A 15432-nucleotide genomic window follows, 5' to 3' on the forward strand; every position below is an offset into this window, starting at 1 on the left:
TCTCTTCTCTTCTCTTCTCTTCTCTTCTCTTCTCTTCTCTTCTCTTCTCTTCTCTTCTCTTCTCTTCTCTTCTCTTCTCTTCTCTTCTCTTCTCTTCTCTTCTCTTCTCTTCTCTTCTCTTCTCTTCTCTTCTCTTCTCTTCTCTTCTCTTCTCTTCTCTTCTCTTCTCTTCTCTTCTCTTCTCTTCTCTTCTTCTTCTCTTCTCTTCTCTTCTCTTCTCTTCTCTTCTCTTCTCTTCTCTTCTCTTCAGTACAGCCAGCCTTTTTCATGCAGATGGAAACACCCTTTAGAACTTCTCCCTGGCTCCCAGCACCATCAGAGCCCGCTCCCACCTCAGTGATGTTATTTCACCCATACCTTTCAGAAGGGCGCATTCCATTCATTCCTGAGCTGGGACGAGTGCCCACAGCATTACTCACACACAGTAGTGTCTGTAGATCCCTGTCTGCTAGGGATACTAATCTCAATCCAGAGTTTCCTTAGATGATTAAAGGCTGTTCTGCAAAATGTCGATCCGTAGCCTCTCCGAAGCCGACATGGTACAGCGGTTGAAATGGGAGTAGTGGCGGCTTTCCAAATGTGAGGGTCTGGAAATGTTTGGATGTATTTTAATATTGATGAATATTTCAGAATTTTTCTCTTGCTCCAGGGTATCAGTGTCAAATCTGTGCAGATTAATGGCAAGATAGAGCCCTAATCCTGCTAATGTCTTTTAAAGTTCTGGCAAATGCAGAAAAACTATATTTAACTTACTGCTATTAATGATCCCTCTTCTTGCCTGAAACTTTGAGTAATTCAATGAATGGAAAGAAATTATTGACAAACAGAAGGAAATTAAATACTTCTGAGTCTTCTGTTAAAATGCCTTTCTTTTATCTTTGTTTAATTTCTAGTGTCTCCTACAGCAAAAGTAAGCAAGGGGACATCTTTTCCTTCCTCAGCATCAGAGAACAGCCACATCATTAAAAATCAGCTGAGATTAAACCTTTAAAAAGGTTTAAAATGTAAAATCAATTTAGAAAAGCATGCCCTGGACACCAGTATTGACTTTGGGGAAAACTTGTTTTCATGTCTGCTGCTACGCCCTGTCTATCCTCTAGGGTTATTCAGTAATTTCTGCTGTGATGGTTCCATATTTAATATAACGCCAAGGATCAGGTACAGGCACACATCATACCAGACTTAGGCTTGGTGATGACAAACTAGGCATTTGCAGCCTCCGGACTTCATTGCTCTTAAGGACTGTCCCTCTAAATGAAACTTGTGAGTCTTTGGAGAAGTTTGATTTGGTTCAATACCAAATCTGGTCTGCTTGCCCTGGAACATGGGTTGATAAGAGCCTATACCAAGCTCTGCTTTCCCTAGGGCTTGTCATTTCCTTGTGGCTGAAACACAGGAAGGTTACCTCCATTGCATCCAGGTCCGGGGTACCTGAGAGACTTCCCTGCTCTCTGTGCCTCCCTTCCATGTTCCTCACACACCTTGAAACCAGGGAACTGTCAAACTCGGAAGCAAAACTGCTGAGAGGTGGAGACGTGGGCTCCCTGCAGCTGGTCCACAGCTGTAAGAGCTCCCTCTGAGGTGAACAGAGTATTTAAAGGCAAGGCAAACTCCTTTCTTCACCTGTCATTTCTTGACAACAGCCAATTCCGCCCCTTCTCATTCTTTTACTTCTCCACGCAGAAGAAGGCAGGAGAGAGTTTTCTTGATTTCACTTTAATAAACGGGTAAGTCTCCCAGACACCACAGTGATAGGAGGAGGTGGGGAGAGGTTGTGTGGGATTGGGATACAGCGGAAAGTTCTCCCCTTTTTTAACTTCATTTTGTTTTAATAGAACAATTGTGCTCGTACGCTCCTGAAAATGTTATTACAGTAATCTACATCAAATTCTTCCTAAAAGGAATTCCTCCTCTCTTTGTCTTTCTGTGAAGAATAAAAGAATTTTTTACAATAAAAAATAGTGGTTTATACATTTTCTCATAATCCTGTATTTCCCCTGTGAGCTTTGTTGCATGATATAGTATGTCAGTTTAAGTAACATCTGTCAGGGGATGGAAAACAATTACAGGTTCTTTTCATTCATAAAAGTCATTCTGGAGTTTCTTCATCCTTAATTTTCTTGTCATGCTTTCAAAAACATTACCTCATTTTGTCCAAATTACCCCCTGCATTGCATATACACGATACAGGAGGTTATTCATTTCTTTCCTGGACCCAAAGAAACACGTCAAGGTATCTATAGTGACATGTACTAAATGATTTAGACCTGGGTAAAGTTGGGCTTTGACATGTCATTATTTGACAATTACTCTTCTACTGCAACGCTTGCTTTCCTGCCAGCAGCTCCCCAGAATCCTACATGACAGGTGATTCAATCTCTTGATCTTCTCGGTTATATTTACATGAATTTTACACGTCCTAATATATAACGGCAATGCGCTCACGTCGCTGTGGCGAAAAGTCTGTCAAAAACCCAAACACATCTTGAGAGTACATAACAAATATATTCAGGACCGGGATGTGCCGCATCTCTTCAGCGTAGGAAGATGTTCTTTATTCACAGAATCAGAGGAGAGCTGAGATGGGAAGGCACCTCTGGAGACCATGTAGCCCAACCTCCCTGCTCAAAGGAGAGCGGCTTGCTCACGGCTGTGTCCAGTCCCGTTTTGATTAACTCCACGGATGGACACCACACTGTGGAATTAGCACATTTCAATTTCAATGCTGCTTATCTTTTCACTGAGAAGTGTGGCTCTGTCTTCTTTTCTCCCTCTTTTACACACACTGATGAGATCTGCCTTGAGCCTCCTCTTCTCCAGGCTGAGCAGCCCCATCTCTCTCAGCCTTTCCTCTTACCTCAGGTGCTCCAGCCTGCTATCATCTCCACGGGGCTTTGCTGGGCTTGTTCCACATCCTCATCCTGGGGAGCTCGGGCCTGGACACAGCACAACGGACACATCCCACCAGAGCTGAGCAGAGAGGATCACCTCCCGCGACCTGCTGGCAGTGCTCTTCCCAACGCAGCCCAGACCTTTGCTGCGAGGGCGCGTTGCTGGCTCACGTTCAGCTGGTCGGATGCCAGGATCCCCGGGGCCTTCTCTGCAAAGCTGCTTTCTGCTCGGTCCCCCGCCCGTATCGCTGTAAGGTTATTCCTCTCCAGGTGCATGACTTTGCATTGCTTTGCTGAACTTGGTTGGATCCTTGTCAGCCCGATTCTCCTGCAATTTATTCAATTTGCTTTGATTTATCATCTTTTAAGCAATTAGTATAACTATTATCTGGAAAGATTTTGTTTTCCCGAAGTGTGTTGCTTTTTCTAATTAAATCATGCATACAACATTAATGATAATAATCTGTGCCTATGACTGCCATAACCAAAAATGGATTTTGCACACAGTCCCAAGAATCCTTCTCAGCACAGGTAGGGTTTTTCCCTTAGAACAAGCCAATATAAGTATCCGTCTCCAACTGAGACTCTTGAAGTTGCACGTGGTCATCAATTTCTTTTCACGATGCTACTACTTAAAGCAGAATTGACGCTATGCTTTTCCAGATCATTGGAGGATGCCAATGGGAGATGGTTACAAGCAAATCCCATCCTACCCAGCTCACAGGGGAAAGGCTTGGTATAGGATTTCAGCTTTGGGTATCTCCTAGGAATTGAGGGCCAGGAATCCCATGCAAATCTTGATCGGCACAGCCAGTTGGCTTCCAGAGCCAAGGCTCTGGCTCGCTTCCTCTCACCTCTCAGGACACCATGAGGAATTGCCTCTTGTGTATCACACGTGTGCCAGAACTAGCGCTTCCCAAGCCCCATTGTGAGGAGCCATACGTGCAGGTTTATTGGCTTTACCTGAACTGACACCAACTGACACCAAGCTGTCCAAGATCAGCTTCAAAACGTAGTCACATGTAAGATTATTTGGGGCCTTCTTGCCTCTTAACTAGTATTACAGCTGTAGCTTAGTATTAGGGCTGTTTCACAGGTGAGAAATCATGGGAAGAGAGGCAAAGTGGTGAAGCACATGTTCATGAAGTCTCATGTCCCGAATCAGAACCCAATTCTTACGTCTTGCAGGACAGTCCTGTCACCATTAGAACATGCAATCTAACTTTTTTTGGGGAAAAAATAAAAACAAAACAAAATAAAATAAAGTGAGCCTCCCTTTGCACCACCTCGATTTTGAGCTCACTCATGAAACACCAATGACTTCTGAAGGAACACAGGGATGACGCCATTGACAGATTTTGCATCAGTTAGCTGCAAATAAAGTTATTTGAAATAAGTGCCAAAGCCTAATTTATCAGACTTTTTCACAGATTCCACAAAAGCAAGGAAATTTGAAGTTGAAAGGCTTTCTCCAGGCAGCGCATGCCAGGCATTTGTGCATGAATTGCAGGAGGGGAAATGATATGTTTCTTTTAGAGCTGTTGTTGCCATCATGGAAAGCGAACAAGCATCTGTGCCTCGGAAATCAGTGGAAGGAAGGTGTTCCGTGAAAGAGAGCATGTGGGAAAGCGGCTTGAAATGGTGAGAGTGTATGAAAGTAGCAGGAGTTCTGAATGCCACTGGGGAGAGGAACTGGAAGAAGGCTGACACATAGAAAGGTGGCGAGAAAGCAAAAAGAAATGCAAAGAGGAGGAGTACACTGAAGGGGGGAGAGAGAGAGAAATTTGGCTAGAGAATTGGTCTGAGCAAATTCCAAAAGTGAGAGAGGAACAGGGAAAGAAGGAAAAATTATAGGGCAGATGGAAAGTTTCCCTATTGGATGACTGGGCAGGTGAATGTGTAAGTTAACGTTTTGGTGTGTTTTACTATGGAAACAGATATAAATCTGAAAATCAGATGTCCAGGAAGGATCCCTGATGCAGCTATGTTCTGTACATTTATCCTACACAAAGTCTGTAAGATGATTGTCCTCTGTAGCATTTGCCACTGATCCCGAAAAAAAATGAGAAAGTTCACATTTGGCAATATTTGATTCAAGAGGGCTGCTTACCTTAAATCTGTGTGAATAGGGGCTGCACCATCAGCCCCAAGGTTCTTAATTTCACTCCGAGGCTGACTATTTCCTGCGTGACAACGCTGTGAAGCTGAATCCGGAATACCAATTTAATACTTGAGTGCCCAGAGTCAGGCAGGCACTCTGCATAAAAGTCTTCTCTTGTGAGCTCTGAGTGCCTGCAGCTCTCCGCGGGAGGTGCTGGGTGCTAAGCACCTCCGAAATCCAGGTCACTGTCACTCGGGAGCTCAGGAAGGAACTGAGATGCCAAAGTTGGAGACTAAACTTACAAGTGAGTGATGTCAATGTGGAAGGGCTGCCACACTTTGGGTCAGTTGAATTTTGGTAGTAAATGGGTAAATGTTTTTAATACATATGGCTGCGTAGCTCGCAAACCCTTTAGAGGTCATAAGAGAATAAAAGGAAGAGGGAACGAGAGAAGAAAAGCAAGATGGGGTGAATTAATAAACAGAAAGGGATGGGGATGTTGTTCAAGCCTTATTTTAGACTAGCTTGGGCACGCCTCGTTGGCTCTGAATGCAAACAGTTAGTTAGGAGCCTAAAATAAACATAATGAGGTGGGGGGGTCCACAAAATGCATAATGTAACTGTGGAGCACATGTCCACAGGGTGTTCTGGGGAACAAAAGTCCAAACAGCTTCAAAGAAGGGCTTAGACGAACCAGACTTGGAAGCTTTGAGAAATGCACCCATTTTGGTTTATTAAACATGAGGGACTTGACGGAGCATCTGGCTGTGAAGTCTCTAAAACACAGATAGGTGGGATCTGGGTGGACGTGCCACAGGAAACACTTCTCTGTACTTGCCTGATTTCTCATTCTCCTCCACTAAGCATCTCACACCGGCTCTTACCAGAGGCACGACACTCTCATATTGCATTTTGCATTAACAGCTTATGGTTTCCCTTCTACAGCTTTCATTTGTGTTGGCCTGGATGAATTGTTCTTCCTGCTGTACAGCAGCAATAACTATGATTGCCATGTTGTTAACATTTAAATCATGTTAGAGCATGCATTGAAGTGGCAGGCAGGCATTTTAATTACGCGGGTTAAAGGAGAGCAGATGCAGTGAATCAAGTGCTAGGTAAAAATAAATGCACGTCCCCTTGCACCATGATGGTCACTACTCCTGGTCAAATTCAAAAGCAGAGGAAAGCATATTGAAAAACACCTATATTGATCAGTGGACCCAAGGGAAACATAAAGATAGCATGATATAGTCTGGATGAATACCTTTGTTTATCTTGTTTTAATTTCCCCAAAGTCATCTAGTTAGTGCTATTTAAAATCCATTGCTTCATTCAGACACGGAATTGCACAGACAGATTTCAATGGCTTTGTTTAACTTGGCTTACCTAAATAAAATTTTTTTAAACCATTTTATTTATCCTCTAGGTTGACTTTCAGCTATCTGGACCTGGCTTCCAGAAAAAAAATTACAACCTATATGTTAGTAAGGCAGTGAAGAGGCACAGGGTGAGAGGAACCCCTTAGTACATGCCCACTTCCTTGAGCGTTCTGGGCTTTAAAATTCATCAGCAAGCAGAAAGCTAGAGCCAAACCTCTGGTGCTGAGCCCTCACGCTGTGCTGCACTGTTCAGCAAGTAGGTAGTGGGTTTTTCAGGAACTGGATCTTTGAGGCACACTTCAAAGGGGCGTCATAAATAGAAAGGTACAGAAACCAAAGGCACCGGTGACTTCTGCAAAGTTTACTTCAGAGGAAATGTCCAGCCAGCTGTGGTGGATAATATATAGCTCCCTGCGCAAGCAAAAAATAGACAAAAGACAGAAAAAGGTGTACTGATCTTCTCCCCTCAAACTGAGCATTACCAGCAGGAAGACAGAACATCTAATATTCCATCTATGCTTTGATTATGCATGTGAATAGCAAGCTGCAAAATATACATAACACTTCATAAATTACACATATTTAGTCCCTGTGAAATAAGCATTTTAACAGAGAAATGCTTCAATTTATTTATTTAAATCCATAGAAAATTTGCATATCGTATATGTTTGCCAGTTTCCTGCTCTACTATGGCTTTAATCATCGGGTTGTATCACACTACCCACTAATTGTGGAATGGTTTAGGGAGTTTTTCAACCTATTTTTCATCTCAAAGACAAACTCCTACTTTTTCTGCTAGACCTTCCCAAATCACACCATCTCCCGTGATTTTAAAGGATGCTGGGATGGAAATCACTGAAAAAAAAAAAAATCCACCTGAAATGTACAGATTTGTGAGGTTGGAGTTGAAAAGCGGGTGTGTGAGTAAGCCTTTGTTCAGTATGGCTGTCATCTACTCTCTGCTGCATTTCACTTTCACCCAGACCGTGAACTCCTCAGGCAAGGGACCATCTCCTTTGTTGTAGTTTTAAAATGAGCCTGATTGGAGTTTTCCACCGCTACCAGAGTGCAACTAAATATAAATCCTAAATAGTTAATAGGTTGTCGAGTTGCAGAGGCGGGGCTAATCAGCTGAGGCTTCATGGGGTGGTTAATGATGGATTAGGAATGGGGGAACTGATAAAGCTGAATACTTAAAGACTAATATTGTGCAGGGTGATGGATGCTTTGTCAGCTTCGATTGCATACAACCAGAATTAACATTGTGCTTATCTCACTCCTGCTTCTTCAGTAGATTACTCAGCTCCAAAACACTGCTGTTTTAAGAGTCTCTGTCCAAATTCCCCTGAGCAGAGCACTGCCAGGCAGAGGACGACCTAAGAGGCTGTCTGACGATTGAGATTGGGTTGGGAGGTAGAAAACCGGTGACTCTCTGAAGGAGGGGTGTTATCAGCCACACACCTCCCTGCTCAGCTTGCTGAAACGGAGGGGATTTCAATTGATTTTGTTTTCTTCGCAGCATGAGCTGGCGAGCCGGTGAGAACGGATCTGTGTGCGGTGAGCGTGCAGCACCAGAGGGGCACGTCCCATCGTCTGCGCAGCGCTGCCCAGAGCCACCGGCAGCTTCGGCTCCTGATGTGTGGTGGTGTGTGCTGACTGCCTTCCCTGCCACTGTGGTTTCTGTGCAGGGTGAAAATGGTAACGTGCACCTACCCACACAAGGCGTCCCCATCTCTCACAGCTGTATTTGTTTACTTGCTAAGCGAAATCAAAATAATTATGCATTAATTATCATTTATTAGCCAGCAACAAATCTTTTCCTGATATTAGTGTCTCAGTAGGTATATTTAGGCTTAAAAATTAGTACCTCTTAGTGCCAAATTCTATCTGAGGCATCTGACTCCTACTGACACTGAATTATTCTGTTGTTTTTTTTTTTAGTGTCTAACTACAGGATCAATAAGCATTCATCCTTCTCTGTAGTCTCTAGGCTAATAGGAAGATAGGCAGCCTTGTAGACAAGGCACAGACAACGAGGTCAAGAGAAGGGAATTTGTTTCCCAGCTTGCCTTAGGGGTTTTGTGAAGCCTTGGACAAATCACACAACCTCTAAGTTTAAACCTCCTGACTTCCAAAATGGAAATGATCATAACTGTCTACCTCCCCAGGGCGTTAGGAAGTAAATCAATTCTCTGTGCGTGAGGTGTTGGTTGTTGGTGGGGGGACTACTTGGGTGATTTGGAAGGAACAGACATATTTCTGTTAGCTTTCATTTTTGGAAATAGTCCTGGAGTGCATCCTTAAGCTTCAATGTATTAAAAAATTAAACAACATCTAGGACAAGATCTGGTTACATAGCATGTAGTTAGTATAATGTATTAACATGTCTAGTCTCATTCTCCTATGGACATTGTTTATTTTGCATAAGGTCGGTGTAACTATGAAAGACTGAAAGGTCAACTCTTCCTCAAGCAAATGAAAGTGCTTTGCAAAAGTTTTGCTTTAGATGGCAGTCAGGAAAGTGTTTTCACATTTCATTTGTTAGAACAGATATCAAGAGCTGGCATTAGCGCTGGCTTTGATGTGTTCTCTGGTATGTTAGTCCAGAGAATGCTGCTGTAAACAGAAGTGTCTCTTCACCTTCCATCTTTGTTCTTCAACTTTGATACTGGCCCCCTGCAGTGGCTTCTTTCTGCTCCTGGGGAGGCTTAACAAAGTCAATTGAGAGAGAAAAAAGAACCCTCAGTTTTCTTCTCTACTTAAGACTCAAAAAGAAATAGATACATCTATTGTACAGTCACTATTGAAACAGTGTGGGTTTTTCTCTTGAATCCTCGGGGGAAATGAACCAAGGAGAAAGGAAAAAATAAAAATAAAATAAAATAAAATAAAATAAAATAAAATAAAATAAAATAAAATAAAATAAAATAAAATAAAATAAAATAAAATAAAATAAAATAAAATAAAATAAAATGCATGCTGTTTTGTCCACAACTTAAAATACAGTAGGTACATCGTACTTTTGCTTCTGACTTTTTTTTCTTCGAGGGGGAGAGAGAGAAAAACCACAGAACTCTAAATTATAGTCAGTACAAGCAGCAATGCCTCTAGGTAAGACTGTCCATCATTACCCATCGTAAGACCCTGGCTTTAGATGCTTTTAACTGTCAAATTTTAACTAATTTGTAATGATTTTTTTTCCATGATTGGTGTGTCAGCCTGTAGCTGATTTTTAAAACAGTTCAGTCAGTTTGCAAAAGGTGGTTGGTGAAAAATACACTATTTTGCTCATGTTAAAAATACTGTTGGGCTGCATAACAGAAACTTTTGTTTTCTTGTTCCCCATCTAATCTTGCATTCTGAAACTGAAATGTGGCACAGGATTTGCCAAGGGTTTGAAGACTAGGGAATTTCTCAGACTTTACATTAAAAAAATGTAGATACCCACCAGAACGGTCTTTCCACATTCTGTTGTCTGAAAAGTCCAACAGTAATGGATATCTGTGGTAGGCTTACCTAGGCTTTCCTGCCATGGCTTGCCTTAGCAATAGGGGCTTTGTGGAGGTCACCACAAGAACTGAGAGGGTTCTGCTGGTGCTCCCACCTGTAAATGAAGAGTCCATGATTAGGATGCAGACCGTGCAGGCAAGAGGATGATTGGAACTTAATGAGAAAAAGATGAGGAGGCTGTGACAAGAATGAGAAAACACCAGCCAGCAGGGGTGGTGTGTGGGATTGGAGCAAAGAAGTTAGGAGGGAGAAACTATGATCCTGGACCAGGAGTCAAAAAGGGACTGTCCAAGCATGACTGTTACTTTGTTAACAGGAGGGAAAGGGATCAAAGCATTGGGCTGACAGTGAGAGCCAGAGGGTCCTTGAATATTACAGAACAAACCTTTCAAAGAGTTTCAATAAATAAATAAATAAAGCTGTGCAACTCTCCGACAAAATTCATGCTTTATTTCTCCAGCAGTTGCTGAGTTTAAAGAATGCCAACCTACTGCTGCTGTTTGTGAATCCCGAGTAAGCTGTAGTGGCAGTGACTACGTTACAGGTACCAAGCTTCTTGCCCTACTTCTAAACCATTTGGACTTGGGGGAATTCTGCATTAAGGGGGCAGAGATGTTCAATTTCTTAGAATAACATAATGAGCAGCGATTTTGAAAAGCTGAAGTCTCACACATTAGGAGACGGTAGGTTTACTGCCCATGGAACCATAATTCTCCTTACGCTGTCTATATGTATTATTTTAAGTAGACTTTAATTGCATACTCATGTTAGTTTTTCACAGAACACTTCCCACATTAAGTGCAAGAATGGCTGTGGCTCAGGAAATGAATCAAGGAACATGTCACCATTACAGGTTGAGGTGCCTCGGTAGCTCCTCTTAAGTGCGTCCCTCTGGCAATTTTCATTAGTTTAGTCTTTCTGCGCAGAAACATGCCATTGCATCCTGTCATTTTTAGACTGTTTATATGCTGACACTCACTATTTAGCAACAGCTTGTTCTGTGACAGGAGCTAACTAAGCTGACTCAATGGCATCTCCTTCAAAGCTAAGCCTTGTTCTCTCAGGGAAGGGTAGCACGGAGAGCAAAGTTTGCACCAGAACCGTAATTTGTAAGATTTTGAAAGATTTTGAAAGATTTTGAAAGAATTTGAAATATTTGTATAATCTTTCCTGTCATTGCAGGTTCTCTTTATTCTAGTTTTTTCCCTCTAATTTGGGAGAGGCCGCTTGCTACAGATGTGCCCAGCTGTTGTCCACTGCACAGCCAAATCCCTTTCCTAGGAGAGTAATTTTTAAAGTTTTGGAATCCATTTTGAGTCTTGCCTGTAACCTGTGTTTATACAGGTAAGAAATGTAACAGCTCCACTTCTCACGTGAATGTGGTCAATGGGACTTTTCTTATCAGAACTCATCTAATTTGTTGCCACAACGCTCAGACATCACAGGTTAGCGGTTGGTTGATGCAAAGGTAAAGACATGATTGTGCAAGACACCTAACTCGAGTTTCTGAAGGTGGCCAGTGAATTTTCCTTCTGTAGCGGGTACAGAAAATACATTTTCTGCGTTCACAAAAGGTTTGGACATTTTCTGCCTTCACATAAGGTTTGGGCACACGTAGCTGCAGAGAGGGGTCAGTGATGGCTGTGGGAATAACAGGATATGAAACGACACACAGCAGACCACGCTGTGGAACTACAGGACCCAGATATCTTTGACTGGGCCGTTAGTTGTTGCTTTCAGCATCAAAATTCGGCTGAAGGTGCCTCTTCACGAAACCCTCGGCGGCGTGACGGAGCAACAAGGGGAAAGCCCCCGAACCCATCTCCCACACGGAGCGGGCTTCTGGTGGAGACCGGCGCTCGCTTCCCCCGTGCGCACCGCACACACAAGGGGAAGAGGAAGAGAAAAGGGAAAGAAAAAGAGAAAGGGAAGGAAGGGGAAGGAAGGGAAGAAGGGGAAGGCGGGCTGAGGCAGCGCCGCCCTCGCTTTCCGGCGCTGTGCGACGCTCAAAATGGCCGCCCCCAGGGCGCCCCCAGCCCGCCGCCATCGGGGCTGAGGCGGGATGTGGGGGGCCCTGCTGCGCCTGGGGGGGCGGCGGGGGCTGGCGGGGGCCGCCCCGCCGCCCGCCGCCCCCTGGAGCCAGGTGGTGTCGGAGGCCGAGAAGATCGTGGGCTACCCGACGTCCTTCATGAGCCTGCGCTGCCTGCTGAGCGACGAGCTCAGCAACATCGCCATGCAGGTCCGCAAGCTGGTGGGCACCAAGCACCCGCTGCTCGACACCGCCCGGTGAGCCACCGGGGAGATGGGGGGGGATAAAAGGGGCTGTGCTGCCCCGGGGGGCTCCAGCGAGGGGTCGGGGGGACTTGGAGTGGGGCTGAAAAGGGTCTGGGGGCGGCACAGGGAGCCCTGGCACCGCCGGTTCCCTGCTGCAACAGGTCAGTGCTTGGCCCCCCTGCCCCCGGGGTGTGAGGGCGGCTGCAGGCTGAGCCCCCTGAGGAGCAGAGAAACCCCTCGGGGATGCAAAAAGCAGCGCTGCCCCTTCACCCTCTACTCCCCTGTACCCCCATCTCTCTATATATATGCTAGTTTTCCTATTTATATCGTGAGGAAGCCAGTGAAAAGCCGGACAACCTCATCAACTTCAAAGCTTGGAGTGACGCCGCTCTGCACCGTGGGGTTTGTCCCTAAAAGCATTCGCCTGTTTTGGGCCATCCCCTGGGAGCTGTGAGGTTTTTGTTCATGTCTGAGGTGGTTCAGGGTGCCGAGCTGCTTGTCCACCCTTCGGTTTTTAAGGTGAGCTGCTGGTGGACTTGTGTGCCTGCCCGTAAGCACAAGTTGGATGGTTAGGCAGAGTTTTCATTGACTGCAAAGCACTAACCAACTGGTAGCACTTTTTAACAATAAAGCACCAGAAACTTAGTGATTTCTTTTTTAAAAGTGTGACTTTACTGCATGCGTTGGGTTGTGTTTTCTTGTCTTTTTGTATTGTGTGCCTAGAACCGTGCTTGTTAAAACTGAAAGCAGTAAGTAAGACCCAGACTTCACATGCAAAGTGTTTTTGAACAGGTGTAAAACAAAGCTTAGCATTTGCTCAGAACAAATGTTATGCTTTTTATTCTTTTTTCCTTAAAGAATAAGAAAATATAGTTGTGTAGTGGTCCTTGGCAATGCTACAGTTACGGTATAACGACACTGAAAATCAGGTTTGTTTTTCAAGCTCTGCCTCTGTGAATCTGCTTTTCTTGAGTTGAATTAAGTACAGGGGACAAATACAGTTTTTTAAACAAAAATTCTTTTATTTGGGGGGTTTGGCGTAGATATTGCTTGAAGCAGACTTCTCTAGGAGAAACAAATCAACTTGTTAATGGAAGTGTAAAACACCCGACTTCAGAAAATGCTGCTGGAGGGGGTGTTCTCTGGATTTTTTGGAATCGCTTCTAGCTACAGATTGCAGCAGTATGATAAGCGTGGAAAAGTTTTCTTCTCTTTTGTAAGAGGCAGGAACAACAAGTGCTTCTTTTCTGCCTTCTCACAGCTCTTTTTCTGCCTTTGGTGTCGTTTTGTAGGGGGGGTTGATGGAATGCAGTTAGCAGGAGGACCCAAACGCAATATATTTAGTTCCCATTACAATCACAGGAGTATCAGAGAGTCCCCGAGTGTTAAAGCTGGACTTTGGCGCTAGCCTTAAAGTCTGTTCAAGGCACAGTAGTTACTAGGTTATTTGTGAATTAAGCTAAAAACCGTTATTTTAGGGTATGGGTGGATATTTCAGGAAAGGGCTGTGATGCTCCGTTGTGCTTTTTTGGAGTGATGCTCACAGGCTGCATTGGGCTTAACACTTACTAAGCCTGTGGCTTGTGGAACACCATCAGGATTATAATTATGCACAGGGCCAGCTGGATCAACTCCATTCATTTTTTGTGTGTGTGTGGGGAAATTCATATATATATTTCAGTGCACACTAGTAACCTGATGCATTACCCTGGAAACAGTATTCAGTATTTACTTTTAAAAAAAAAAAAAAAAAAAAAAAGCTGAATGTTGTGTGTTGTTCTATTTACTTCTCTGATACTCCCAAAGGCTCTGCTGTACATGCATTTCCAATGGTCTTGACCTCTATATCATAAGAAGAGCTAATTTCCTGCTGTAAATTTTTAGTGCTCTTGTAGCGACATTCAAGTTGTACGTTACCTTGTTTTATGGCCTGGTTTCGCAATAATGTGAATTTTGACTGTGTTCTTTCTTAATACATCCCTGAAACGTGGCTGTTGTGTGCTTGACTATAAGTATAATCCATGTCAGTTATGGGGCTGAGATCTATTCTCTGCCTCAGCACAGTTATTTAAGAAACAGGCTTTTATTTTTTTACCTGTGTTTATAAACCAATATAGGTTTCTTATTATGTGTTCTAGGCAGACGTTTAAAAGTATGGGTATCTAAAACATGTTTTTGGTGACTTCTGAAAAGCTTTTGAGTGATGGATACGTTGCTCAGCTCTAATCTTTCAGACTGTGAGCGTTGTATACTTCTATTAAGTACTCCAACGCTTGAAGAGATTTTTCTCTGTGTGTGAAAACTGCTGTAAAACTGATTGATTGCACGTGTTGTTTCTCAAGTTGCTACTCATTTATTTTGGAAGCTATATGATATAAGTAGTGACAATCAAATTAGGATTACTTGCTGTCATTTCTGAGCCGTATTCATTTTCTTTGACCATGAGCATTTTGTCCTCGGTGCTCCTTCCTTTGTTTCTGTCCTCCCTTCCTGTCCAAATGCTTTGTTACTCCTTGAAGTCTTCCTTACCCCGTTATGGGTTTCTTAAGCATTAGTAGAAAAACCTTGGATTTGCGGGGCATAGGTCCAGAAGTGAGACAGCACAGGACATCTCTGCTACCACGTTGAGAGCCTGTAGTGTTTGAGGAGTGCTAATGAGCATTTTTTTAACCTTTTTGCTGTGTTTTGGGTCAGCAGGCTGTCGCAGCGCGTAGCCAGTGCCGAGAGCCTTAAAGAAGTCAGCTTAAAGATAAAGTCAATGAGAGGCACGGCGTGTGGAGGAGCAGCTGTTGGGGCAGGATACATTTCTCGGGTGATCCCATCCCTTTCTTCCCCTGGTTTGGATGTGGCAGCTCGTGGGTTGAAGCGCCTGCCATGAATCAGGAGGGCAGCAGGTGTTCCTCGGGGATGGTGCGCGACCCCGAGAGCTCCGACCCAGCCTGCGCCTGGCCAGCAGCTCTAAATCTGCGAGCTATTGCTGAGTCTGCAGTTGCTGGGGGTAGAGGAGGGTAACTGACCCTGGCAGCGAGGGATTTGGGAATTCTCTAAACCACGTGGTAAGGTCAGCCGGGGGTTGTCTTCTCCTTCGGCTTTTGGTTTCTTAAGTCAGCCCCATGAAGAGAACGTCCCCGGTGCTGGCTTTGCCAGACTTCTTAGAGAGAGGGTGAAATGTGAAGGGGGGAAAATTCATTTCAGAAAGGCTAACGTTTAGTGGTTAACAGGTCATTGGGAGTTGGGGTGTCTGGATTATATTCACAGCTGTGCTCCTGGCACTCTG

General features: G+C 44.0%; 1 protein-coding gene and 1 long non-coding RNA gene across 3 annotated transcripts in view; one reads left to right on the forward strand and one right to left on the reverse strand.

Moving 5' to 3' along the window:
* Nucleotides 1-8703: 8703 nt before the first annotated feature.
* On the reverse strand, nucleotides 8704-10010 carry LOC137853043 (uncharacterized). The gene is made up of 2 exons (XR_011094186.1): nucleotides 9888-10010; nucleotides 8704-9078 (listed from the first exon to the last, which is right to left on the reverse strand). It is a non-coding gene; the product is annotated as an uncharacterized lncRNA (long non-coding RNA).
* Nucleotides 10011-11853: 1843 nt separating this feature from the next.
* BEND3 (BEN domain containing 3) overlaps nucleotides 11854-15432 on the forward strand; it is a 130007-nt gene continuing 126428 nt past the window's right edge. For both annotated transcript variants that reach the window (XM_068677786.1, XM_068677785.1), the window contains exon 1: nucleotides 11854-12167. In XM_068677786.1, coding sequence (XP_068533887.1) covers nucleotides 11944-12167 — 224 coding nt within the window. In that variant the 5' untranslated portion in view covers nucleotides 11854-11943. The remainder of the gene's footprint in view (nucleotides 12168-15432) is intronic.

Source organism: Anas acuta, chromosome 3, assembly GCF_963932015.1.
Source record: "Anas acuta chromosome 3, bAnaAcu1.1, whole genome shotgun sequence".
NCBI classification, from domain to species: domain Eukaryota; kingdom Metazoa; phylum Chordata; class Aves; order Anseriformes; family Anatidae; genus Anas; species Anas acuta.